The 27,476-nt window shown below is 40.6% G+C and overlaps 1 protein-coding gene across 1 annotated transcript in view; it reads left to right on the top strand.

The window, feature by feature from the left end:
* NWD2 (NACHT and WD repeat domain containing 2) overlaps positions 1–27,476 on the top strand; it is a 296,706-nt gene that overhangs the window by 154,756 nt on the left and 114,474 nt on the right. Inside the window, exon 3 of the mRNA XM_073646243.1 lies at positions 8,598–8,714. Coding sequence (XP_073502344.1) covers positions 8,598–8,714 — 117 coding nt within the window. The remainder of the gene's footprint in view (positions 1–8,597; positions 8,715–27,476) is intronic.

Below are 27,476 nucleotides of genomic sequence, written 5' to 3'. Positions count from 1 at the left end.
AGTCTAAAAGGGCCGTCCCTCTAGTTGGTTCCTGCACAAGTTGTGACAAATAATTGTCTTTGATAATTGACAGAAACCTGTTTCCTTTCTGAGATCTACAGCTTTCGGTTTCCCAGTCTATATCGGGGTAGTTGAAGTCCCCCATAATAATCACCTCGTTATTTTTTGCTACTTTGTCTATTTGTCTCATTAATAGACTTTCCGTGGCTTCTGCTATATTTGGTGGTTTATAACAGACTCCTATGATAATTTTATTATTGTTTTTTGCCCCATGTATCTCCACCCATAAGGACTCGACCTCCTCATTTCCCTCCCATACATCCTCCCGTATTGTAGGCTTTAGACACGTCTTTACATATAGACAGGACCTGCCTCTAACCATCACGTTTGAGCCGAGCTCTGCCCAATTGTTAGCCTGTTAAATGATGCTGTCAAACTCTGACAGCGACATTTAACATGTGCCGACATAGGGGTGCTTCATTCCACGCACCCATCGGAAGGCCAGTGACATGATCGCGGGTCGCCATTGCTATGACAGCAGGGGATCTGGTGAAGACCTCCATGCTTGTCATTACACGGAGCTTCTTTGAAACCCTGTCTGTGGACTCAGACCTGAAAAACCCTACTTCACTAAGGGGACTAATAAGAACAGTGAAAAGTAAAAAAAAATGTAAAAAAAAAAATGTAAAAATAAAAGAAACATAAAAGCTCAAATCATCCCACTTTTCCCCCATTAAAAATAAATCTAATAAAAAAAATGCAAAAATTACACATATATGGTATCGCCGCATTCAGAAAAGTCCAAAGGGGTTAAATGAAATAATAAAAAATGTATTGCTAGGTTCTCTTTAAAGCTTACCTCTTTGTTATACTCACATGCAGTTTGAATGATAGGAGAGCGGGAGAAGATAAGCAAAGACCTGCCCCCCACGTCCTGTAATTCCTCAGAATGTCTTCATTCCTAGTGATGTATTACACACAGGCTAACAGTTATCATTTTAGTTTAAAAAAAAGAAATATGATCTTATTAGTCATTGTATTGACCACCATTTGTCAGAGTTTATTGAAAAAAAAAAAGTTTATTAAAATTAGTACAAAAACAGTAAATCAGAGTGAAGACAAAGTTACCCGACTTTTTATTTACATTTCAGGTATAAAATTTTGTTCCATATTTTGTTTGAATCCAGACTTCAGTTTTGGGGTTTTCTTTTAGCCATTTTTATATGTAGATTTTTAAACTCTTATATCTTGAAGCATCTGTAACAAAGATCAGAACTACTTTCAACTACATTTTCCTTTGAGCATAAGAGAAAGAAACGAAAACCGAGTTGTGTTACAAAATGTAACATGGATAATTATTTCCCAAGCGCTATTGATCTTTGCTGGCTATCAACATCACAGCTTTAACTGTGTATAATAAACAGCTTTTATATGAGCGGCAGCGCAATTAATTACTAAACTTTTAGAGAAGAGAACCAATAACTGATAGGTGATAATGATTGGCAAAACGATATACTGCAAACATAAAATCCACTTTTGTACCCAACACAAGTCGTTAGTGAAAAATAGGTATTACTCTTCTGATAAATAACCCAGAATTACATTTCTTGTTTTGTGAATGTTGGAGGGTGATTTTCCTATTTGGAAAACAAAGATCAGATTTGGATAGGAAATAATTCAACATAATTAATTGATGGATTACACATAGCGAGACTGGTCTCAACATCTATGGTCTAGAATATGTATCTCTCCTGAAAAGCAGGCCTCAATGGTGAGGTGTTATTGGTAAAGTGTCGTTGGAGAGACAATTTTGATGGAAACGAACATGTGCATATTTTTATTTGGCTACAAATATAAATTTTATACACTGGTAACATCCAGGTTTCAGAGTTCTGGCTGGTAAAACCCAAGTATAAAAAATTTGAGAAGCCCTAGGCTAGGATTTGATGGCATCTTTAATTTTTTTAAAATAGTTATGCCCCTAGATCTTGTAAGCAATCTGTCATTCCTGAACATTATCACTCCTGACAAAAAAGGAGGATTGAAAACTTTTGGAAATTTCCATGTACAGTAGTAATGCTCTGAAGGCAGATTCTCAGGAAGAAAAACACAAAATTTGAGCTTGGTTTAAGTTGCTATACATGCAGCACATAAATGCATGTTTCACAATGGCCATGAACCATGTGCTGCATGTATACCAACTTAAACCAAGCTCAAATTTAGTTTTTTTCTTTGTATATTTTGCATTCTGTTCAAAATAGGGTGTGGCCTCCCTTCCTAGAGCTGGATAATACATTTAAAAAGCTTCCCTTGGCTGGTGTCCACAGTTTCAGACCCGGTCCTTTGTCTGCCCTTATTCACACAGAGGTCAACCTTGACACATGGTAAGGTTTTTAATATTAGACAGTGTAGGACTATCCTGAACGGGTTCACCTTGTCGTTGGTGGGATAGCTTTTAAACTATTTTTTATCAAAAACAGTGTTACTAAGAACCCTATTTTATTTAAATTCACTTGCTTTTTATTTATTTACAGCAGGATTTATGTTCATTTTGCTTCTTGTAGGTTTTTCAGATTCTCAGGGAGATCTGTGTCCGGCACCTAGATCTTAATAGCTCATTTACATATAAAAAAAAATGTGGATTACTCTGGATTAAGTCATTGGATCACAAATATTAAGATATAATTTTATTCAGCTTCTTATGACCTACATGCCCATATAGGTTTGATCCTACTGACAGATTGCCTTTCATTACTTATCCCATATATAGATCATCAATATGTAAGTCTCAGGCAACCGCTTTATTATTAATATTATTTTACTTATATGGCACCATCTTATTCCGCAAAGCTTTAAAGACACCATCATCAGTATGTCTTTGGAGCATGGAGGAAACCCACGCAAACACAGAGAGAATATACTAACTCCTTGCAGAAGTTGTCCTTGGTGGGATTCAAATCAAGGACACCAGCGCTGCAAAGCAACAGTGCTAACCACTGAGCCACCCTATTTAAGGGTATTTACACACAATAACTTTTAAACTTGGGCAAACTTGCCGAGCTTTCCAAGAGGAAGACGTTTCAGAGCACGTAGCCTGTTTTTCCCTCCCAAAGTGACATTTTTGCATCTTTTGACTTTTTTTGACTGCTTTTGTTTGTTTTTTCCAGTCTTTGGGTCGTCTTTTTTATTGGCCTTTTCCAGTCATTTTTGTATCTTCATTCAACATTGGAAATGTTGGAAAAATGCTCAAAAATTACTTCTAGTTGTCCCCTTGCATCTTTTGAGTCTTTTCTTTGACTTGTATTGTAAAATATAGAAGGTCTTCCAAGCAGAAAATGCCTGAAGAAGGGACGTGTCACTTCTTTTAGCCAATTGGCATCTTTTGAAACCTGAAGTAGTTAAAAGATGCTTAAAAGCCTGAACATATGAACAGTAAGCCATAAGTAAGTCATTACATGGACATGCATATATTCATTCTATAGAGCATTTTGGAGTGCTTTTTCAGGCGTGTTTTGGTGCAGACATGCTTGAAAAAGATGTGTGTGCATACCCTAAGGGTTTCTCTGTGGTATGCGTGTTGGTGGTTTGTTGGGCAACTCATAGTAAGTGTAGATTAGAAAATTAACAGGAAATCAAGCCTGTATGTAGTGCAAGTGATTCTGCAGCAAAACCGAGGAATGAGGAAAAACTGTAGCATCAATTTGTTAACTTATGCAGCTTAAAAATAGTTGATATTTTAGATGAACTTTAATATTTAACGCGTATTGCACTTTCACTAACTTTTGGCATAAGACTAACTGGTAGAAGTCTCGACGCTGAGACCCCATTAATCGTTACTACAAAGGGTTAGAAGGATTCGACAAGCTCTGCTGTCCTCTTGAGACTGAAGATGGATTCATAGACTTTCTGTTGATTATTCAGTCTCAAAAGGCTGAGTGCTTCTTCCCCTTTCTTTGGTGATCTGTTGGGGGCGGGGGAGAGTCTCAGACCCTTGACCGCCAACGATTTCAGCTTCTGACATGACCCTATGACAATCAGTGAAAGTGCACTTACACTATCAACAGTAAATCATTGTTCTTCATAGTATAGTGACCTGTTTTCAACTTAAACTTTAAGGGTATATGCAGAAGGTCAGGAGCCGCTTCGGGTTTGACACTGCATGTTATGCGGCGTCAAACCCGCAGCGGCCAGCTATTACAGCATAGTGAATGGGATCTGTAGAAATTCCATGTCCACTATGTGTCTCCATGCTCCTGCGGACACGGATATGTGGTGCGTCTTTCTAGACCGCAGCATGTCAATTTCTCTTGTGGAGTCGCTATTCTCCGCAAGAGAAATTAGATCACTGCAATGTATTGAATGTGGTGAATCCGCATGGTTCAATGAACACATGCGGATTCACCTGCGTGCAGCACTTTAGATGCAGCATAAAGTATACTGCGTTCAAAGCGCTGCCTCTACAGATGGTCTGCACATACCCTTACTTTTTTCATTGCTTCATTCCGAGAACCATAACTTTCCCTGTTGCCTTTTTCACTTGCTCCTGTGCCCATGCCATAGCCGTCCTGTAATAGACAGTGGTTCTTAAAACAGACATGTATCATACTAAAACAATGGCTCTCATTGATAGAACCCTTGTAGGTCACTATACATTGGTAAAACTGTATAAATAACCATGCACTTACAGGCCCAGTGTGAACGTTGTCTAAATTGACGAAAAGGCCAAATTGGTCATTGTGACAAGTTCCCTTTAATTGTAATTAATGTTATTGTTGTGGTATCTAGTCACTCTATGGGGTAAGGAAAAGTGGACCCTGCAAGTCCCAATTTATTATCCCCCCACATGGTCTCTGCTGCTGTTGCTCTCCAGAAGTATAACTTTCACAGATGAAAATATTTCCAATCACGACATTTGCGCTTTCACAGGACCTGAGTTGCTACTGATTATGCCACTGTCATCACTTGCAGACATAGAAAAGGTGCAATATAGGCATGGACACAATGCCGAAAACCTTTGATAATCTGGGAATGGTTTGCAGAGCTGGCACTGCTACATGTCAAACCACACCCAATACAAATGGGGCATTTGGGAAATATCCTTGTTTAGATGTCTCCGGCCGAAGACAGAAACCCCAAGGGGTAACTTAAAGATTCCCCTAAAGGTTTTATTTATAAACGGCAAGAATTTGATTTTGGATATATGAAAACAGATGAACACAAAAAGGAAACAATCAAATGGCTCGCCCCAGAAAAGTACCTTCACAAAGGTCCCTTACAAGAATCCAGTCCAATTTTATTGAAGAAACATACCATAATTTCTGAGTAGCCCTGATTTCATCATAGAAGAAATTATCTTGGAAGACCAACCTTGTGTGCTTGCACCTCAGAATAATAAATCACTTGTCTTAGCTATATTAAAGGAAAACCTTTGAAGAACGATTCGAATCAGGACCTGCGTGCCTTCACAGCACCTGAAGTGCCAAAAACCAAGTCACTGTCCTCTCTCGCGGACATGGAGAAGGTTCAGTATAGACATTAACACGATGCTGAAAATCTTTGATAGTCTGGGAATGATTTTCGGAGTTGACAGTGATACATGCCAAACCACACCCAATACAAATGTGGCATTTAAGAAATATCCTCAGAATAATAAAACACTTAGCTATATTAAAGGAAAACCTTTGAAGATCGATAATACAGTATCACTAGCTGAAGCTCTGGAGGTGTGAGGAGGGTCATTGGAAGAGGAAGAGTTATGGGGCGTATTGAACCAAAACACCGAAAGCTTGCTACAACTGATGAGAAAAGGACTTATTCCTTTAGCTTCCATCTCCATATTCAACAAACTTAGGACACAATTAAAGGGGTTGTCTGGCGCTGATATGAAAGTATTTATTAGATATACCGTAATAAATTATGAATCTGAATTCATCTTTGATCTTAGACGTAGCGTGGATCCATATTTTTGTGTACATGACCTACACTTGAGATATAAGTGAAAATGGTTGTTACAATATCCGTCCAAAAAGATCAATGTTTCTCTCAAACAGTGTAACTGTATTCACCAAGCCGAGCTAGAAATAACAGGCATCCAAATCGCTGTTATCATTCCTTCTGTTATGCTTATCTCTAGGCACAGATGCTCGTAGCTAGAAAATGTTTGGCTCCAAATGATTTGTCGTGTTAAAAAATATATATATCTTTCACAGTGTACTAAATATAAAAAAAAATGTTAAAAATATTTTTAGGGAATATTATACTTTAATAATCTGAAATATTTGCCGGCTCTCTAATAACTCATTGGAGGTTACTGATTGTGGCAGTGCTGTACAAAAGATGAATTAACATTAATGCTTGCCAATTTAATTGTACAGGTATCTTGCTAATGAATCCAATTAAAGCAGTTACATCCAGGTTTCAGTTATTTTGCATATAGTGAAACAGTATCAGTGTGAAACTTAAATATACTGTATCTTATTGGTTGAGGGTCAACAGGTGAACACAACTGATTGGCCAGGGGACACAGCACAGCTTCTCAAGTTCACAGCAGGAAGAGCCGCCCACATTAAACAGTTATAGAGAGAAAATGTACAGTCACAAAAAAGAAGGAAAGTAAGGAAAAGACCAAAAGTATGCAGATTACATGGACTAAGGCATATTTATCATAGTGCACAATTTTAGCTTGAAGTAGACAGTTTTAAAATGCTACAGATTTATCATAAAGGCTCTTGCTTTTTGCAATGTGATTACTATGACACATCTTTAGTCTGTGTAGTCTACATTTACACCAACTATAAGTTGACATACTTTGTGCAAGAAATAGGCACTAGTGATGAGCGAGTATGTTTTGTTAACCCTTTCGCTGAGTATGCTCGGGCCAAGCTCCGAGTATTTACAGCTGCTCGGTGATATGTTTGAATCGCTCCCGTGTGCATGATTTGCAACTGTTTGACAGCTTTAATACATGTGAGGAATGTCTATTTCTTACACATTCCTCACATGTAATAAAACTGTCAAACAGTTGCAAATCATGCACACGGGAGTGATTCAAGCATATCACCGAGCAGCTGTAACTACTCGGTGCTCGGCCCGAGCATACTCGCCAAAAGGGTTAGCAAAACATACTCACTCATCACTAATAGGCACCAGAATTTTGGAGCTTTTTTTTTATTTACTTTTTTTTTCAAGATGGTGTGTTAGGCCACAAAGCTCACACCATTTTCGGTCAAGGCACAGAAAGTATATAAAACACATAATAAATATAATGCAGCTCATGAAAGACAGTTTTTTTCTGCCATAGCTCTTACCTTATTTTGCAATAACCATCATTTGTTGAGAATTTTCTGCATACACTACTTTCTATAGGAGATGAATTTGGTGCAGATTTGGCGTTCAGTGAATTACAATAATAAGAGTAACCAGAGGTCATTCTCATTACTGAAGGCCATCTTCCAATATTCTTGTGCTCTGTTCTACAGTGTGACAACCTAGGAACAGAAAATGGCTGTTAATTCTCAAACTGTTCGGGCAATCAGAGTATGGGAACCGCATTGTTCTCACACCCTAACTGACTATGAGTACACATGTTGTGGAGGCTCTGTTGCAGATTCTGCCAAAACTGCTGGCTAATCTAGTGCAAATGATATCCACTGTGTCAGAAACTTGCCGGACCGCATTAAAGTCAATGGAGCCGGTTGTAAACTTTAGTGGGCATGATCTTTGCATTTTGTCACTCCTATTATTTTCATTTTCTGGTCCTATAACTGAAATACTGAAATGTTACCGTAGATGTGATCTAATACTTAGCTGTATATTAGTAGGGACTGGAGATGAGCAAAAAGATTAGATTAGCAGTAACCAGTTCTAACCTTCGGTCCGGTCCTTTGTTGCATTTGGACTTCACTTCTGTGGCATAGTCAGCCCAGCATCTCTTTGGGACCTATGTCACTTTCCAGACCTCGAGATGTGATGACACATAGTGCACAACAACATCATGATGTCGCAGGGCCTAGAAAGCGACAGAGCTGACCAGGAGACAAAGGCTGCAACAAAGGACAGAAGTAACTACTAGGTTCCTCAACACTCTTTGCTCATCTCTACCAGTGAACACTAAAATAACAGGTTTACCCAGTGAACCAGGGTGGTTTGAGAATGTCTGTGGCTTCCACAGGTTATTCTCACACCAGTAAGCCATTTACCCATGAGCTGTTGTAAACTGGGCCATAGAAAAGAAAGCTATTCTACTATACAATAGTCTCAAATAATCTTTCTTGACTGTAACAACGGTATTGGAGTAGGAGACTTTATTATCATATCATTTATCATGACAATTAAATCTAAATATAATACATGATAAGCCAGTTTTTCAGTAAATTGCGCGCATCCCCCATAATATCATTGTCTGTAATTACAATTCTTGGTACTTGAGGACTTAGTCACAGAGTATATACAACAATATAAATTATAGGATATCACACAACCTCGAGCAAGTCAAAAATACATCTAATACAATGAGAGCAAAGGGACAATAAAATTAAAGATGATTTTACTATTTGCTCCTTCTCTTTGGAATACTAATATGTAACTTTAAATCCTAGGCTATAGACTTGTATTGGGGGATACCAGAAGAAGAATGGGATAGCCCGGAACTGCAGAGGACTCGTATGAGGTTGTTGGAGGAGTGTCTGAAGACATCTGCTGGACCATGTTTTGTGGTAAGTAAGTCATATGCACGTTTCATATCCAGTAATAATTTTGTGCACTAAAACGAATGTGCTCATCCCCATACCTAATATTAGGTGGATCAAAGAACACTGTCTATATTGTTTTACATGAGCAAATATGACAATTGTTAAATAAATGCGCTATATGAAAAAAGTAAGAATTTTTTATTCAGGTTTTTCATTCAGACTGCGGTCACATTCTTCAAAAAATTGTGTCAAAAATGCTGTGATTTTACCGCACCTCTGCTGCTATAAGTGAGTGTGGCCTCCACCCCATTGTCACAGCTCTATAAAATCCCACCCCTCACCAATGGATCATTCTAAAGAGCTCACTGAATTCTAATGTGGTCTTGTAATAGGATGCCATCATTGTAAGAAGTCATATCTTCCCTCTTAAATATTCCACCATCAGTTGTGAGTGATATTATTGAAAAGTAGAAGCACAGTAACTCAGCCCAAAATGAAGACCACGTAAGGTTACAGCGCGGGGTCACCGAGTGCTGAGGAGCAGAGGACAGAAAAGTCGCTTACGATTTCAAAGTTGAATGGACGAATCTGAGTTTGGCCAATACCAGGAGAACGTTACTTGCCTGACGTCATTGTGACAACTGTACATTTTGTTGGTGAAGGTATAATGTTATGTGGTTGTTTTTCAGGGGTCGACCTAGACACTTTAGTTCTAATGAAGGGAAATCTTAATGCTTCAGCAATGAAGACATTTTGGACAATTGTATGCTTCTAACTTTGTCAGAATATTTTCAAAAAGTTCTGTTCTAGTATGACTGTGCCCCAGTGCACAAAGCAAGGTCTATAAAGCCATGGTTGGTGCAGAGGAACTTGACTGACCAAACAGAGTCATGACTTCAAAACAGTCATACACCTTTGAGAGAAACTAGAATGAAGATTGAGAGCCTAGCCCTCTCAACCAACATCATTGTCTGACCTCACAAATGCTCTTCTGGATGAATGGGCAGAAGTTCCTACAGACACACTCCAGAACCCGGTAGAAAGACTTCCCAGAAGAGTGGGAGCTGTTATAGCTGCGAAGGGACCCACTCCATATTAATGGATTTAGAATGGAACATTATAAAAGCTCCTGTAGGTGTAATCTATGTTCCCATACTTTTGTCCATATAGTGTATCTGTATTGGCAGAAACAAGTGGGTGGATTTATACGTTGAATATTTATTTTGGTAGCATCCATGTAAAGGTGTATATCCTCTGTTTATGGAATGGTGGTAACCTTAGTTGGTTGAAAGGATGAGCTCTAACATAATGATTGACATATAATGTTCCGTAATATCAGATTTCACTTTTATACTATGGATGGTAAATATTTAAGATAAGCCAATATGAGTCAGGGACCTTGGTAACCTGAGATATCACGGGGTGAATTATGCTAAACCTGCAGTTCATATGAGGCTATGTAATACTGAGCCATCTAGTGCTTTGCCCTCTAGAGAATACGGAGAGTTGCTGATTCAGAACATGTCGTTACAACTCTGAATATGATCAGATATTGTCCATATTAAGAGCAGAACTGATGCGCCAAGGAAAAGTCATTGAATAGGGCCAAGACAAACTTGACGAGTATTAGTTGCACATCCAACCTATTAGAAATTTAACAAAAATTCAGCACTTGTTTAACAGTGTGAATAAAAACAAAAACTTTTATTGAAACATCAAGACTAAAATCATAGCATGGCGCTGATATCATGAATTAGAACCACAAACAAGTGCTAGTTCGAAACGCGTAGGGATTTTTTTTTGCTACTATCCTCAGGATGTCGTGTTTTTTAAAGTTTCTACAATTTTAATTTGGATGTTTCAATAAAAGTTTTTGTTTTTATTTACACTGGAAAACAACTCCTGGATTTTCACTAACTTTCTAAGTCCCATCCATTCCTTCTGAACCAAGATTTTCATGCAAGCACTTCACATAGATCTAAACAAGTAGTGAGAGGTGAGCTGAAAGCACACAATTTCTTCTACATCCAAGCTCTACAGTTCCTTTCACTGATTGAGGTTGGCTTCATCCAGTTGTATAAGTAATTTAAGGGGTTATCCAGTTTCCAAAAAAAAAATAGAAAGCAACAGAGAGTTATATAAAACAGACCCAGTACTCATCTCTTCTTACCCTTGCTGATCAAGCACTGATGCTCAAGTGATCTTTGTGGTCTTTATTGACAGGTGGCCAGCTTGTGACCACTGAAACTAAATCAATAGCCACAGCTGTTATACGCATTACTACTGGCATGATATCTTAGTACCAAGCTCTGATGCCGGAAAACACTGCTGCAGCCACAGGGGGGTGTTATTGCTGTGGGTGCAGCTGCCACAATCTGGCCACCACCAAAGAAAGACCTGGAGGACTATAGGAGTGTCTTAGCTGGATGTAAAGATTTGTATATATCTGGTATTGCAGCTTAGCTCTAATAAGGTGATGGGGCTAAGCTGTAATACCGCACATAACCAGGCGAGGCACCAGAGGAAAGCAGTCACGCTTCACTAAGAGAGTGTGGATTTCATTGAAGCTCCTTGACAAGTTACACTATTGAAGCAGGAGAAGTTAGTCCATACACGGAGGCCGATCACACGGCATCTTAAAAATGAAAAATCAAATTAGCAAAGAAATAAGTAGGAGTTAAATAATACCATTTTTTGCCGATATGAAAAACAACAGATGAATCTGCAGTTTTCTAAAACTTCCCCCAAGAACACAAGAAGATCATGCTACTAGATCACATTAGTTTTTCATAGGTTTCCTGCATACAGTACTAAGCTGTTGGGCACAGTATCTGGCACTGTCCCAGCTGTCATATTCAGATTATTGGTTCAGGTAAGAAAACGGCCTATACACAGCTCTATAGACTTATTAGAAGAGCGTACTGTGAGAAGCGATTTCACCTATTGTAGCAGTTGTCCACTATTATTATGTAGATGACCTGTCTGTAGAATAAGTCATCAATATGAGATTGGTGGCTGTCCATCACCCGACATCCCCACTAGCCAGCTGATGCCATCTCCTTCCTTACACTCCCAATGAACACCACCCTTCCGTACACTGTTTATTGGCCGGGCAAAGCAGATCATCTGCTATTCCAATACATAGCAGATCAGCAGTAACCAGGAATGGCTGCTTACAAAGCTTGGCTTATTGTTGTTTATTGTGGGGGGGTGGGAAGCTGCTGATCGGTGGGGTCCAAGTCCCGAAACCCCCACCGATCACACAAAACACCACTCTGATGTGCACCGCTCTTGCATGCAGATCTTCACACAGAGCAGTGTTAGGCTTAAATAGTAAGGATATGGGTCTGTTCTCCGCATTATGGGATGGAGTGTACAGACCTATAGGATATGTACATGTTAAGTGTTTCCTGCATTTTTGTGTGTTTTTTTTTCTACGCAAATTTGTCACAAACACTGAATGATTTCTTAGTGCCACCAAAATGAAGTCTCATGCACACATTGCTTTTTTTCCTTGTAATTTCAAATTTGCAGCATGTCAATTCTTTCAACATTTTTGCAGCATTTTTCTTATATTCTAATAAAAGGAGATAAACGCATGAAACATATGCAAAATACACATCAAGAACGCGTCAAAAATCCGTCAAAAATGTGCATATTTTATGCTGTTTTTTTTTTCCTGCCAAAATATCAGATTTTGCAGCAGATTTGCAGCAGATTTTTCTGCTGCAAATACTGAACGCATGCACATACCCATAGACTTACTATTGAGTCCGTACAATGCTACGTGTGCGCTCTTTTTTGAAATCAGTGGGGTTCTCTGGATCCAGACCCCTACCGATCTGCAGCTATTTGCAGTGTTTATAATATAAAACCTAAGATAAAAACAACTACTCCGCAGTAAATAAATAGCAATAGTGTATGAAAATAATATAGGGTGCTTGGTTAACATAATTTGATCAAAAAAACGTAAAAGCCATCCGACCACGTCACGGTGACCCTCTTTGGGACAGTCCTAATCTCTAGTATTAAAACCTTACCATATGTCAAGTAATGTGAATAAGGGCTGAGAAGGACTGAGACCCGGCTAATGGACACCCAGCCATAGGGAACTATATGAATGTAATGTCCAGCTCAAGGAAATGGGCAGCAATACCTTTATTTGCACAGAGTGCAGAAAACCTGAAACAGAAACCTAAATAGATGAACTGGAATATTATATTATATTCCAGTTCATCTCTTTAGGTTTCTAGTGTTTATAATATGTAGGAGAGTTGCACTTTAAAATGATTTATGTTAGGGTTGTAATGATGTTCGAGGACCCTCTGACCCAAAAAAAAGTATGTGCCTTTTTCCATCTGCCATATTTAGCATCTCTTTGAATAGGCGTTATCTTATTGGGTAGTTTTGAGGGCAATATGTGCCATGGTGATAATAACATTTTCATGCAATTTGACATATCTAGATGACAGCTTAAGGGGAGAAAGCAGGCAGTTCAGTTGATAGGGGGTAAATTAAACGTTAAGATATTGTTAAATGTAGGTAAGTGGGAACGGTGCGTCACCGCTGTGGTCACTCAGGCCATGGCCAGGGCTACACATTTATGTGTTGTATAACATAAAGATCACACTGTCACACTGCGTGCCTTGATTGTTAGTGACGTTGCGTTGAGACTTGTGACCACGATGTGACAGACGCAAAAAAAAATTTTGGCCAGCTGACCTATCTACTTGCTGTCGTGTGACTACAATCACTATGTACCTTTGTGATAATGGTTATGGGGGAGTTTGATCTGTGTTATCACCCTCTTGAGGACAGGGAGAGTCAGTCTAAGGGTGCAGCCAGACGGCTATATTACTCACGCGAGGTTCGTATCGCAATCCTCGGACTAGCCAGCGGCTCTCCTGACCTGAGAGTGACAGCTCCATAGAAATACATGCTGTCACGCTCAGGTCAGGTGAGCAGATGGCCAGTCCGAGGATTGCGATGCGATCCTTGCACGAGTAATATGGCCATCTGACTGCACCCTTAGGGCTCTTTCACACGTCATTGTGTCCGGTACGTGTGGTGACAGTTTCCACGCGTACCGTAGACACTGACACTCGTAGACCCATTCAAATGAATGGGCCTGCGCACATGTCAGTGTGTTTCCATGGACCGTGTGATCTACACGTAGACATGTCCATTTTGGCCGGCAGCTCGGATCACACGGACCCATTCAAGTCAATGTAAACACGTACCGCACACGCTGTTCCCAAGCGCCGGGTGCTGAATGCTGCCCTCATCATAGTCCCCTGCCGGTGCTGCGATTAGCACCAGCAGCAGACCATGATGAGAGTAGTAGTCTGTTCCCTTTGTCTCCACCTGTAAAAATAAAAGTGTCCTAAGCGGGGGACACTTAGGACAGGTGAGTATTTGGATTTTTTTATTTTATTCTTATTTTTACAGGTGGACACTGTGGGAGCAGAATACTACAACTCTCATCATGGTCCCCTGCTGGTGCTGATCGCAGCGCCGGGTGAGGACAATGATGAGGGCAGCATTCAGCACCCGGCACTTGGGAACAGCGCTAACTGTACCGCTGATTCCCAAGCGCCGGTACTTGTGCTCCTAATGCGGCACACGGTTACCACACGTGTAACACACACGGATATCTCCGATACTGGTTTTTCCGGTACCGGAAATATCAGGACGTGTGAACCTGGCCTCAGACTGGGTCTACAAAACAACCTGCGTTGTGCGACAGTAATTCTCTCTAAAAGTTGCGTGACAAAAATATTTGTTCAACTTGCTATCGTGCCAGTGACATCACGTGCTCTGATTTTGAAGTAATTAAAACAGCCAAATTGCAGACAAGCCACATGTCCCGTGCATTGAAGTCTATGGCAAGTGTGCTGCGTACGATTGGCGACCATTTGGAAACATTTGTGACTCTGTTGCCGTCGCAGTGCGACACCATAGATAATCATAACATCAAATGTTGTTATGTGTCGTTGTGATAACAATGTCACGCGACGCCTGGTGCCGTGCAGCCCTAATGTTTCTAGATAGGTCGCCTGTTCACAGAAATCTTTCTGATATTTTTGAAGTAAGTAACCAATTATAATGGAAAATCTATATCTCCTTTGTTTCGGTGAAGCTTTCTTACAGGACTTTAAGAATATCACACCGCCTGTAACACAGCCGAGCAATTCTAGCAGGTGATTCCTTGTGGGACTCGACAAATTGGCCTAGAAGAATTCCACAGAGTGTGTGAGCAGCTGCGTTATAGCTGTACCCTAAACACTATTGCACAGTCTATAAAAAGACGGCTTCAAAACACATCTGAGAATGTTATTTAATGAGAATCTGTCACAGAGAAATGAGGACATCAATAAGAAGCCCTGGTAACAAAGGCTCGCTTCCCGATTTGGAAGTCTGGAAAGAAGACTAAGGGCCTCATTTATCGAAACAGTCTAAAAGAAAATATGTCTTTGTTGTCCACAGCAACCAATAACAGCTCAGCTTTCATTTCATCAGAGCAGTTTAAGAAATGAAAACAGCATTCTGATTGGTTGCTATAGGTGCCAAAACTTTTTTCTTTTTGACACTGTTAACTAGACCCATTTTTTAGCATTGCACGTCTTTCTCATCCGATTGATCAAGTGACTGCTTTGGCCAACTCCATGGAAAATTAGAGATAAAGGGAAACTACTGATAGGTGTCACTAATAAACTGATTAACTTCCTACTGGGAGACAACTAATTTGAATACTTTTTCCCAGAGAGCTTTGCCACAAGCTTGATCTACTCAATGAGAACCAGTTCCTTTAAAAGTTGTGCTCTCTTAAAGGGGTTTTCCGGGTTTGCAAAATCCAGTCTCCCGACTGCAGTTTGTTTTAACACCAATTTCCATTTTTGTGTTTTCGTTTTTTCCTCCCCTTCTTCCCAGAGCTATAACTTTTTTAATTTAGACATTATGAAGGCTTGTTTTTTGCAGGACGACTTGTACATTTTGAATGACACCATTCATTTTACCACATAATGTACTGGGAAGTGGGGAGAAATCGTGAAAAAAAAAAAAACAACGCAATTCTGACATTGTTTTTTGGGAATTGTTTTTACGGTGTATATTTTGTGTGTAAAAATGACCTCACAATATGATTCTCCTCATCAGTACTATTACAGCGATACCAAACATGTCCAGTTTCTTTATTATTTTATTGATGAAAAAAAGTCAGAAATTTTAAAAACAAGTTGTTGGGGGGTTCTGTCGCCATTTTCTGAGACTCATAATGTGAGGAGGCTTATTTTTTGTAGAGCAAGATGATGTTTTTCATTGATATCATTTTGGGATAGATATGATGTTTTGATCACTTGTTACAGCATTTTGTTTGTGGTATTGCAGCAAAAGAAACAACGTAATTTTGGCACTCTTGAATTTTTTTCGTTTATGGTGTTTACCGATCGGGTTATTTATTTTTGTATTTTGATAAATTGGACTTCTCTGAACACGGCGATACCACATATGTATATATTTTTTAAATTGTTATCATTATTTTAAATGGGAGAAAAAAGGGGTGATTTGACCTTTTGTGTGTTTTTAATTATTTTTTTTTTTTTTTAAAGCTTTTTTCTTCCTTTTCACTGTTCTTATTAGTCCCCTTACGAGACTTGAAGCTGCGATCGTCTGATCACTTGCGCTATCTATAGCAATGCCATAGTATTGCTGCATATAGTAAAAATCAATTTCCTTTGAAGCTCGGCCACAGGCTGGGCTTCCAGGGAGCTCTATAATGAGTACAGACACCCTACTGTCATAGCAACCCATCGGCTACCCACAATCAGTTCATGGGCGGGCCAATGGGCGATTAAAATGCTGCGCGCCCCTGCTAGTGCGTGTTATATGCTGCTTTCAGAATTTGAAAGAGGTATTCAACAGGTCAACAAACACCACCTGCGATTATTAGATGCAGGTCCTGGCTGTAACACACAGCCATTACCTGCCAAGTATGGGGCCGAGCATGGGTCTGCACGCTCCATACACCCGCTTCCAACTTGCGCCGTACATGTAAGGCAGATGTTGTGAAGGGGTTAAAAAGAAACTGTGCTTTATTCACACTCGCCAAGTCTAGAGAAGAGTCTCTGTCACTGCTCCCATTGTCTGTTATTGTCTGCAGGCACTTTAAAGGCCTTGTCCAGGACTTTAACATTGATGGCCTAGCCTTAGGATAGGTCATCATTGTTTCATTAGTGGGGGGTGCGACACCTGGCACCCCAGACGATCAGCTGTTTCCGATGTCGGCGGCGGCAAAAACTGCACAATTATGGAGCTCCACAGCTCCATCAACTGTATAGTGGCCAGGCATTGCACATCCACCCCATATTGATTTGACATTGATGACTTATAGATAGGCCATCAATGTTAAAGTCATGGACAATCCCTTTAAGTTGCTTTTCTCAGGGAAAGTGGGAGCCGCACAGAATATTGCCATTATATTTCCCATTATTAACTTGTAACACCATTTCTACTATAAAAAATAAGTGCTACCTCTGCTGTATAAATAAATAGTGTGCACCGTGAAATTTTTGCTTAAAGGGAATCTGTCACCCCCTGGGACCTATCAGACCTCTAATATGGGCATACAGGTGATAGAAATGTGAATCTATACATACCTGTTTGTCCCATATTAGAGGTCTAATTGCTTTGTAATAGCTTTTTATTAAATTAGGTTTGGCAAGCTTCGCGTCTGTGTAGCCTTGTGGAGCAGGAAACTTGTGCGCTGGCGCCGGGAAGGCAGGGTGACTCACCAGCACCTGCGCACAAGTTTCCTACTCCACAAGGCTACACAGACGGCAGGAGGAAGAGCGCCATCCGTACAGGAGAAACTGCGCAGGTGCGTGATCCGGCCAGGAACTGCACGTCACAGGGCCCTGTGACATGCAGGGGAGAGAGGGGGATATGGAAATGAAGCTAATAGGCAGATTTCTGTGCGTCCCCCGGACGCAAAGCTTGCCAAAACTAATGTAATAAAAAGCTATGACAAAGCAAGTAGACCTCTAATATGGGCCATACAGGTTAAGTATAGATTTACATTTCCATAACCTGTATGCCCATATTAGAGGTCTGATAGGTCCCAGGGGGTGACAGATTTCCTTTAAATAGATTAAAAAGCTGTTACATTATAAACAATAAGACATGCCGAACAAATTTGCTCAACACCAGTCTTCAGTTGGATGAAAATTTTGGATCAGTGGGGACTGGAGATCAACCCACGTACATATAGTGACACATCGTATTTAACTCTTACATGTGCAGGTATTTTTCAGAATACTCTGCCATGTCTATACATGAGACATAACACCATATCTGACCATTATATCATTTGTATCTTGAATTTTTCACCAGTTTTTCATTCAACAGGCTCTATGTCTGATTTTCCGTTCTCTCTGAGCTGGTGGGTGCACACTAGTTGCTATGATGTCTAATATGCTCCTAACTCATACTGTCTTCTTCATAGACTATAATTGGAGGAATGACCTGATACCTCACTATGTTCGTAGTCCATCTTGCTTTGGCCAAAACTAATGTTTTGCTTTTTTTCCAGAGCAGATCATGAGTTCATGGGACAGGGAGGAGAATAAGTTGTTCATAAGTGTAAAAAGAAGCAGATTTCTTTGATAAGATATATTTGTTTGTATATATATGTTTGTTATATTCATCTGTACCATAGATTCAAGCAAAATTTGTTGAAACAACAATGACCATGTAATGTCTTGTGTCCATTGCTTGGTATAGTAGTCTATGGGACATATGAAAAGGCTAAATGTCTGTACCTAGGAGCGTAACTATAATAGGTGCAGCGGTTGCAGTCGCTTCTGGACCCTGGAGCTTAAGGGGACCAAACGGCCCCAAGACCAATACTATTACAGACCCATAATAGTTAGGGGCTCTGTTGGAGATTTTGCATTGGGTCCACAAGCTTCAAGTTACGCCACTGTCTGCACTTCCCTGACCATGCTTATGTGGCCAATAGAGACGGTCTATTTGCAGCATCTGGACCAGCAGCTAGGTAAATAATCTGTGGCCACCAGATGGGAACCTCCTAAGCACCACTCTTAGGCTGTGTGCCCACTATGCGTTTTTCAAGCGTTTTTGCAGCGGAATTTCTGCAGCGAAAACGCTTAAAAAACGCTTGGTAATACGTGCCCCATGGTCCCCAATGATAATCCGCATGTGCTGTGCACATGCTGCGGAAATTTCCGCTGTGGATTATCATTGTGGAAAAATACGCAGCATGTCCATTAATTTTGTGGACACGCAGCGTAATTGCCGCCATTGATTTGCATTGAATCGCTTAATATCCGCATGACTCCATGTGCACATGTGGATATTAAGCGATTCAATGTACGGATGGTACCCGGGTCTGGAGAAGAGGAGACTCTCATCCAGACCCGGGTACCATAGTACCTGTTAAAAAAAAGAATTTAAAATAAAAAATAAACATTATACTTACCTTCCGATGTCCCCCGGTCTCCTGTATGATGCGTCCTGGCTTCCCGGCAGCTCGCGATGATCTAAAAGGACCTTCCATGACGTTATTTAGTCATGTGACAGGTCACGTGATCGCAGACGTTGGCGGTCGCGTGACCTGTCACATGACTAAATGACGTCATGAAAGGTCCTTTTACACCACCGCGAGCCGTACAAGAGACCGGACGCACCAGAGAGAAGACCGGGGGCCATCAGAAGGTGAGTATAATTTTTATTTTTTACCATTTTTATTCTTTTTTTCAACTATTAACTTGGTCACACTACATAAATCCATGCCGGTTGCATGGATTTATATAGTGTGACCAAGTTGTCAAGCACTTTTCCAAGTGATGCTAAAATCGCTTGGAAAAGCGCTTGATAACCCGCATGCAGAAATGCATGCAAAAACGCTTGACAAACACTTCTACCTGCCAGGAAAATCGCATGTAAAATCCGCATGTGTTTTTCCTGCCAGGGAGATGTGGAAAAAATCTGCAGCATTTCTGCATCGTGGACAATTACCCACATTCCTGGTTCTTTTTTTGATTAGCTGGCCTGGAATGACGTCATCTTTGTGATGTGATGCACATGTAACATTATGTCAGGCTGGCTAATCAAAATAAGAGACACGATTGCTGGGAGGTACAAGGCAGTTCTCCAGGCTCCAGTCTGATGGCCACAGAATATTGGCAAGGATTTTGGACCGGGTCCTGTGAATCAATTTGCAGCATCTCTACTGGCCAACTCCTAATTGCAAATGTAGGAAACTCAACTCTTATTCTAAGACCTTGTTCCAATCAATCAAACAGTAGTAGATAGCTGAAGGAGGGGAATTAAGGAAACTACAGTCTTGTGTAGCTCTCTGACCACCGATTGCCAACCACTGTTATACATAGATTGTAGTTTAAAACTGTCTTTAAAATGAGAAAAAAGCTGGGAAACTGTAGGGAAATACTGTAGAAATTCTTTATACCGCACTCCTGTATTTCCAGGTCCTTCCAAATTATTGTAATAAAGAATTTTTATCCGCATATGATATTAAAAACATGACTCTTATTTCTTAATTACTGTACTGATATAGAACTGTTTTCAATGGTGTATTTAAATAACTCCGTTATACAGATATGATTGTATACTAGCCTACAGTCATCATTGTAATCCCTGCATCTAATTAACTCCACATCAAACACTATATATTCCATGAGTTCCCTTAGATCTCTCAGTCTTATTTCAAACACAGTTTCCATTTGTGGTATGAAATGCAAATATTGCTTTTTCCAAAAAACAACAAGTTCCGCAGGAATAATATTTTTTTTGGTCTATGAAACAGAGAAGATACCTACTCCGGTGTTATATGTACATTACAGCACTTACTTCAGATCTCCATATGCCATATTCTACATCTATTAACTAAACGAGATTGCTTTCATTTTTTTTATTGTGTTTTTTAGTGCATTTTTTTTTATACATTACATATGCTTTTTTATTGCATTTTTTTCTGGTGCATTTTTTGTCTCCTTTTGGTATGTCATGTTTTAAATAAAACTGCTTTGTTTTGGATACTTTCTGTTACTTTGTTTTGAAAAAAACTTTATTGATGATGTCATGTGCAGATTACATGCATTTTAGGTGTAGATTTTCCTCGTCTCATTCAAGTCTATCTGACAAGTCCATAACAAAAACACATATTTACCAGAGGGAAATGAACGTTACATATTTCAAAAACACACCGACGGTCAATTTGCGCTGCGTAAAAAAAACACAGTGGGCAGGAGATTTTTTATAAATTCCATTCACTTTGCTGAAACTGTAAGACGCTGTGTTTTTTGCACAGTGAAAAACCCAACATAAAAAAAAACAATATTCATCATGGAAACTTAACGTTAAAGGAGTTGTCCACTACTCGGACAACCCCTTCTGAATCTCTATGTTTCCCCCTAGTAAAATAATAACATTTATACTCACCTCCGGTGTCAGCACCGTTTCAGTGGTGTCAGCACTGGCTCTCCTGGTGATTGTGTGACATTGTTATGTCACGCAATCCCTGCGGCTAATCACTGCTGGCTTCACTCTACTCTCTTACAGATGTAATTGATATCCGGAGGTAGTGAGAGAGGAGCAGCAGCTCTCACTTCCTCCAAATCTCTTGATTTGTCCGAAGGAGGTGAGAATGAAGCCAGTGCCGATTAGCCGCAAGGATTGTTATGTCATGCAAGCCCCAGGAGAGCCAAGGCTAACATCGCTAGAACGGCGCAGGCACCGAAGGTGAGTATAAGTCTTGTTATTTTACTGGGGAGAAACAGAGATTCAGAAGGTTTTTTTTTCGAGTAGTGGACAAGCCCTTTAACTTGCTTTTAAGATTGCTGCCCCTTCCAACTTCATTTTTTATTCAATACCTTTCAATAAAAAGGTTTGTCACTGCAAAAATTTGAAGCTGAGATAAGTTAAAGGAGACAAATCTGGAAAGAAAATAAGATGACTTTAAATTGAACCTGCTGATTTTTGCTCAGATGACAATGTTATAACCTGTATTTGCTATTTGTCTAACAGTTGTTTAGCTGATGTTTGGGGAAAAGAGAATCAGGCATATTGAATTTTAACATGCCCAATCCTTTGGGAAATAAGCAGCCATCACTGGTGTCTGATTAAGATTTACCTTCTTATACGCTACCTTCTCAAAGGTCTTCTTCTTTTTAATTAGTACATGTTTTATAAAGGGTTCGCTGCGAAAAAAGGTGGCATGTTACTGAAGAAATTGGAAAACGTTTTAAGCAAAGTTTACTAATCAGCAAAATATGAGAATAGTGAAAGAAATCTTGAAGTATTGTCCTGTATTACAAGGATTTCATCTTCCACCGCAGCATCATTCTTAGTATTAGTACTTACTTTATTTTTAGCTTATCTAGTTTCATAAATTACATTTTGTCCCTCTGTTATTATGCGTTATGCACTTGTACAATAAATTGTAATGTAAGCTGTAAATCAGAAAAGAGCATTGGGACATTACAGCGTATTACACATAGGCTTCTGTTGCTTCGTGTAATCTGTTTATCCTTCAAAGCTGACGTTCAAATTGACAAATAAAAGCCAATAGAAGTATTTCAGCCCAGTTTTCCTTATGCGCTTAGGCATTCCCTGTGCATTTATCAAATGTCTTTGCCACCATAGATCAGAATCCTTTTTATGTAATTACCGTATTTGTGCAAAGTGCCCGCCGGCACTTCTAGGTTTGTAGTCAGACACCCGCTCCCCTAACTTCTGCCTTGATCAGGACTGCCCAACCCATACAATGCTACGGATGCTCAAGCATAGAAATCAGAAGTTGGGCAATGCTTACCACCCCTATTACATCCACCCCCATTTTTACACCCCCAGTGGGTGGCATACCTCCATGACAGGTGCAACACTGATCTGAGATATGTTGTAATAGATATTATGCAGCGATAAGACAATTTTTTTATTCATTCCGAATAAATTGGTCCAAGTTGAAAATGCCTTGATTGCCGTGAAAAAATAATTTTTATGATCTGAGGTTCCTTTTATCCCTAAAGCAGAATAAACATTGGGGAAATGTAAGGGGTTAAAAAAAAAAATCAAAATGCATTATACTCACCTGCATAGGTTTCCGTTTTTTACGGCACTGAGGGCCACACTGTCACACGTCATTGATGTCAATTATACGCGTTGCCTCCCACAGAACAACATGAGGTCACAGTTATACATGGGTCTCAACTCCTATTCATGAAGATCGGCTTTGTTCTTGCCAGTCTTAATGAGAAAGCATCTTAAAGTCAGAGGCGCCTGACTCATTAAGAGATGTATGCCTCTTAATTAATCAGACGCATCTGAAAAGTGGTGTATGACTCCGTGCGACTCAGGGGCTAGAGTAAGACTTTGTGAGTTATGCGAGCTATGGCGTCATGCCTCCATCCAGCGCCAACCATTGTGGTGGAGCTAAGCGTAACTGGTATGAAAATGCCAAAAGTTGCCACATTTTTTGCACAACTTTGTGAAAATGTTGCGACTTTTCCAAACGATTTATGCTAGAATTCTGTCGCAATTGCTTTGATGAATCCGGGCCGGGTAATTTTTGCAGAAACCATTCCTGCACAATTTTTGCTGTGTAGCAATGTGCAATATCTTACTGAAAGAGGCCACTGACATTCCACAAGTAAATACTGTTGCCATGAAGGAGTGCCCATAGTCATCAATGAACTTTAAAATGGTGGAACATGTCAAATTAACCCCTTCACAACATGCGCCATATATACAGCGCATGTCGTGCCTACCCCTGTTTGGTGCGGGCTCCGGCGATGAGCCTGCATCTTTCCCGGCACATAACAGCTAATCTGATCAGCTGTCATGTGCCCCTAACAGCCGCGGGTGGAATCGCGATCCACCCGCGGCTGTTAACATGTTAAATGACGCTGCTAATCTCTGACAGCGGCATTTAACATGGCCACACCGGAAGCGCGTCACAAACCACACCCATCGGCGCGCCCGTCACATGATCGGGGGCCTCCGATGGGTTGGCATGACAACTCGGGGTCTGCAGAAGACCCCTGCAGTTGTCTTAACCGATCTGCAATGAGTTTTGCACCAGCGGTCGGCATTCATAGCAGATGATCATTTTTTAAACCCTGCTATGTGTAACACAGGGGATTAGATGATCGCAGCTTCTAGTCTCCTATGGAGACTATTGAAGCAAGTGAAAAGTAGAAAAAAAAATTTAAAAAAATATAAAAGTTCAAATCAACCCCCTTTCGATCCATCCAAAACAAAACAATAAAAAAAAATCAAAAATACACATATTTGGTATCGCTGCGTTCATAATCACCAGATCTATCAATATATAAAAATAATTAATCTGATCGGTAAACGGTGTAGCGAGAAAAAAAATGTAAAAGACAAAATTATGGTTTTTTGGGCGTCGCAACATTGCAATGAAATGCAATAACGATCAAAACATCGTATCTATCCCAAAATAGTATCAATAAAAAGGTTATCTCGGCACGCAAAAAATACGCCCTCAGCCAGTCCCTGATCCTGAAAAAGGGATACGCTATGGGTCTCGGAAAATGGCAACATTTTATTTAGTTTTTTTAACAAACTTTGGATTTTTTTTTTCACCACTTAAATAAAGAAGAACCTATACATGTTTGATATCTGCGAACTCGTAATGACCTGGAGAATTATAATGGCAGGCCAGTTTTAGCATTTAGTGAACATGATAAAATAAAAAAAATAACCAAAAATCAACTGTGAAATTGCACTTTTTTTTGCAATTTCACTGCACTTTGCATTTGTTTCCCTTTTTCCAGTACACAATATGGTAAAACCAATGGAGTCATTCAAAAGTATAATAATGTCCCGCCAAAAAACAAGCCCTTACATGGCCATATTGACCAAAAAATAAAAAAGTTATGGCTTCGGGAAGAAGGGGAGCAAAAAACTGAAAAGGGCCGCGGCTTGAAGGGGAAAAGTCATAATGAACACTAGGGACCAAAGTTTCCCAACAGATCATTACCCAGATAATCCTACCATCTCCACCGCTTTGTCTTCTTCTCACAGTGCATTCTAATCTCTTCCCACATGATGGAAAAGAAAATGTTAATCATCTAACTTGGCCATTGCTAGTGTTTGCAATACCCTGACTGATCTATACCTGTGCAGTCCCATATACAACTGGCTGCGATGCTCTGCATACTCTCACATCTTCCCGCTATCTACAGACTTAACAGTTTATATAAAATATATATAAATAAGACTTGGGACACCATGACCCTGTTTACTGGTTCATAGGTTGCACTTTATTTGGCGACTATTTGTATTTTGTATGCACTAACTACTGGGGAAACACCCCATAAAACCTGTCATTTTGTGGGTGCTTTAACCCAGTTATCTAGCCATTATAGCCATTGTCAGATCCTTATGTGGCACCCCAGGGGTCTGGTTTCCCACAGTAATGTAATGTTATGTCTGAGAGCAGGTGGGAGGTCCTTTGGTCAGGGATCCTGTGCATGCCACACCTCCTGCCCAGTCTTGGGAGGGGAAGACCTTCCCCTAGATAAACCCGGGGCTGAAGCAGGGTTAGTCAGTCAAGGAGAGTAGAGACAAGAAACAGTCACAGGAAGAAACAGCAGAAGCTCAGTGGGAGCAATACTACTACGAGTCAGGGGCTGGCAGCTGCAGAGCTCGCCCTGACTGAGAAGCTTTCTTACCGGACCCGGCGTCCGAGGCTGTGGGGACTAACTCTTACCCAGCAGCAGAAGCCGACCGGCAGGGGATTTCAGGTCCTCAGGCCCAGAAACCCGAAGGCACGGTCACACGCGTGGGACCAGCGCCGCCATCGTGGAGCGGAAGCCAGTAGAAGGCCCCGAGTCACCGGCCATACGGGTGAGCACCACACGGTACACTCAGGGACGTGGGCTACTTATATCCGCTTCTAGCAAGGTAGCCAGAAGAGTACAGTCAGTTTGGGAGGCCTACAACTCCGCCTGGCCAGGGGAGATCCCATCTGCTCAAGGACTGACCAGGCCCCGTTCGCTAGCAAGTACTCCGGGAGGGTCTATCGTTGTTACCAGTAAAGACCCTGAATTACACCGCACCGTCTCTGAGTGGTTCCTGCTACCCTCATCTTCCACGTCGGCTGCCCTGAGGCCATACCCCTCCCGTTGGGGGTTATACTATCACGCTGCACAATTCTACACCGGCCTCAGCGGTCTGCCCTGCAGCGGCAGCTCCATAGCTGCAAATCAACGGGTGGCGTAGTCGACACTCAAATAACATCTATCAAGACTGCCACACACTGAGTTGACTCCCTGGGCACGGACCGGGTCCCCGCCACTCGGAGACTACAACCCTCATCTGATCCGGTTCCGGGTAAGCCCCCGTGCGCGAGACGCTGCGCGACACAGCAGGCCCAGGGGCGCGTCACTTACATTTTTACTGCTTCTGATACATTGAACCCAATGCATCAAAGCTTTCTCTCCAGAATTCTGGCATAAAAACTTTGAAAAGTTGCAAAAGTTAGGTGCAACTCTGAGTTTTGCGACTTTTGACATTCTCATGTCAGTTTTTCCCAGCTCCAACAAGATGGGCGGGATATGGCAATCACCGCTCGTGAAATTCATGACAAGTGGCGGTTTTTGCTACACCACAAATTTTAATCCAGGAGTAGAATTTGTGGCGAGGCGAACACAGAGTTATACGCTACTAGTCCGACACTCCAGCACAAGACCGTCATGAACAACACAACACCAGTCTTGATGCATCGGGCTCATTAGCTTTAACAGGTGCAAGATAATCAATGTTATCTACATCACGTGTGAGTGGTTTCAATGTTGTCGCTGATTGGTGAATGTAGAGCTGTCAATCACAGCGTGTGGGTAGCGTAAGCAAGACTCATAGGCTATCATTCTTGGCAGCATTTAAATAGCTTTTAACAGGATAATATTGAATCAAACCATTAAAACCTTTATTCCAGAGCTCAGCGTCACTGTTCCAGAGATCTGTTTTATAGGTCGAAGCTTAAATTCACATCTATATATAAGTTGTTGTCTGTAGATACGATTGAAATATTGTCATGAATACATTAAATGTTTTAACTTTCATATTTGGATCAGCCCCCACAATGCTACATCCCACCTGAATGCTGTTCTAGATTATGTTGCCTTGTGCTGCAACATATATTATATACTGTATAATGCTTAATGTTATTTCATGGCAACATAGATAAAAACTCACACTTGCATTTTGTGCCTTGTCAGTGTATATCGGAAACTAAACAAAAACATAATTAGTAGATTCCTGTATCTGGAACTATAGAGTAGCAAATCTTATGAAATGTGAATTTCCCAGTTTCACTGAAATGTCCCAGGAACTGATGTGTTGCAAAATTGAAAGTAATCAAAAGTCTCCAATTGCGCTAAAAAGATGAGCGTAACACTGACTTCTCCTAGGACTAAGTCCAACCTCTTTAACGCAAACTTAGCCTTAGTAATGTCAAAGGTACATCACCATATATGATAACCGTTCTTCACTGCTGTGCTGTCACACACTATCTGTGCAGTTTCTTCAGTGTTTCATGGCTTTCTCTCACTATCTCTTGCAGAGCTGTGAGCTGAGACGTCCTCTCACTATCCAGATTCACCACATTTACCAGATACTGCTGCATTCCCTGCTTCTGCTTTTATACAGGCTATAATAGTCCCTAATGATTGGCTATGTTACACCATGTGTTGTAATAGCTGCAAAACATTATGAGTAAGCCTG

This window comes from Phyllobates terribilis, unplaced genomic scaffold (assembly GCF_046119375.1).
Source record: "Phyllobates terribilis strain yellow unplaced genomic scaffold, ASM4611937v1 Scaffold_1__5_contigs__length_1240528914, whole genome shotgun sequence".
Taxonomy (NCBI): domain Eukaryota; kingdom Metazoa; phylum Chordata; class Amphibia; order Anura; family Dendrobatidae; genus Phyllobates; species Phyllobates terribilis.
Note: the sequence above shows the minus strand (reverse complement) of the source record. Positions and strands in the feature narration are given on the sequence as shown.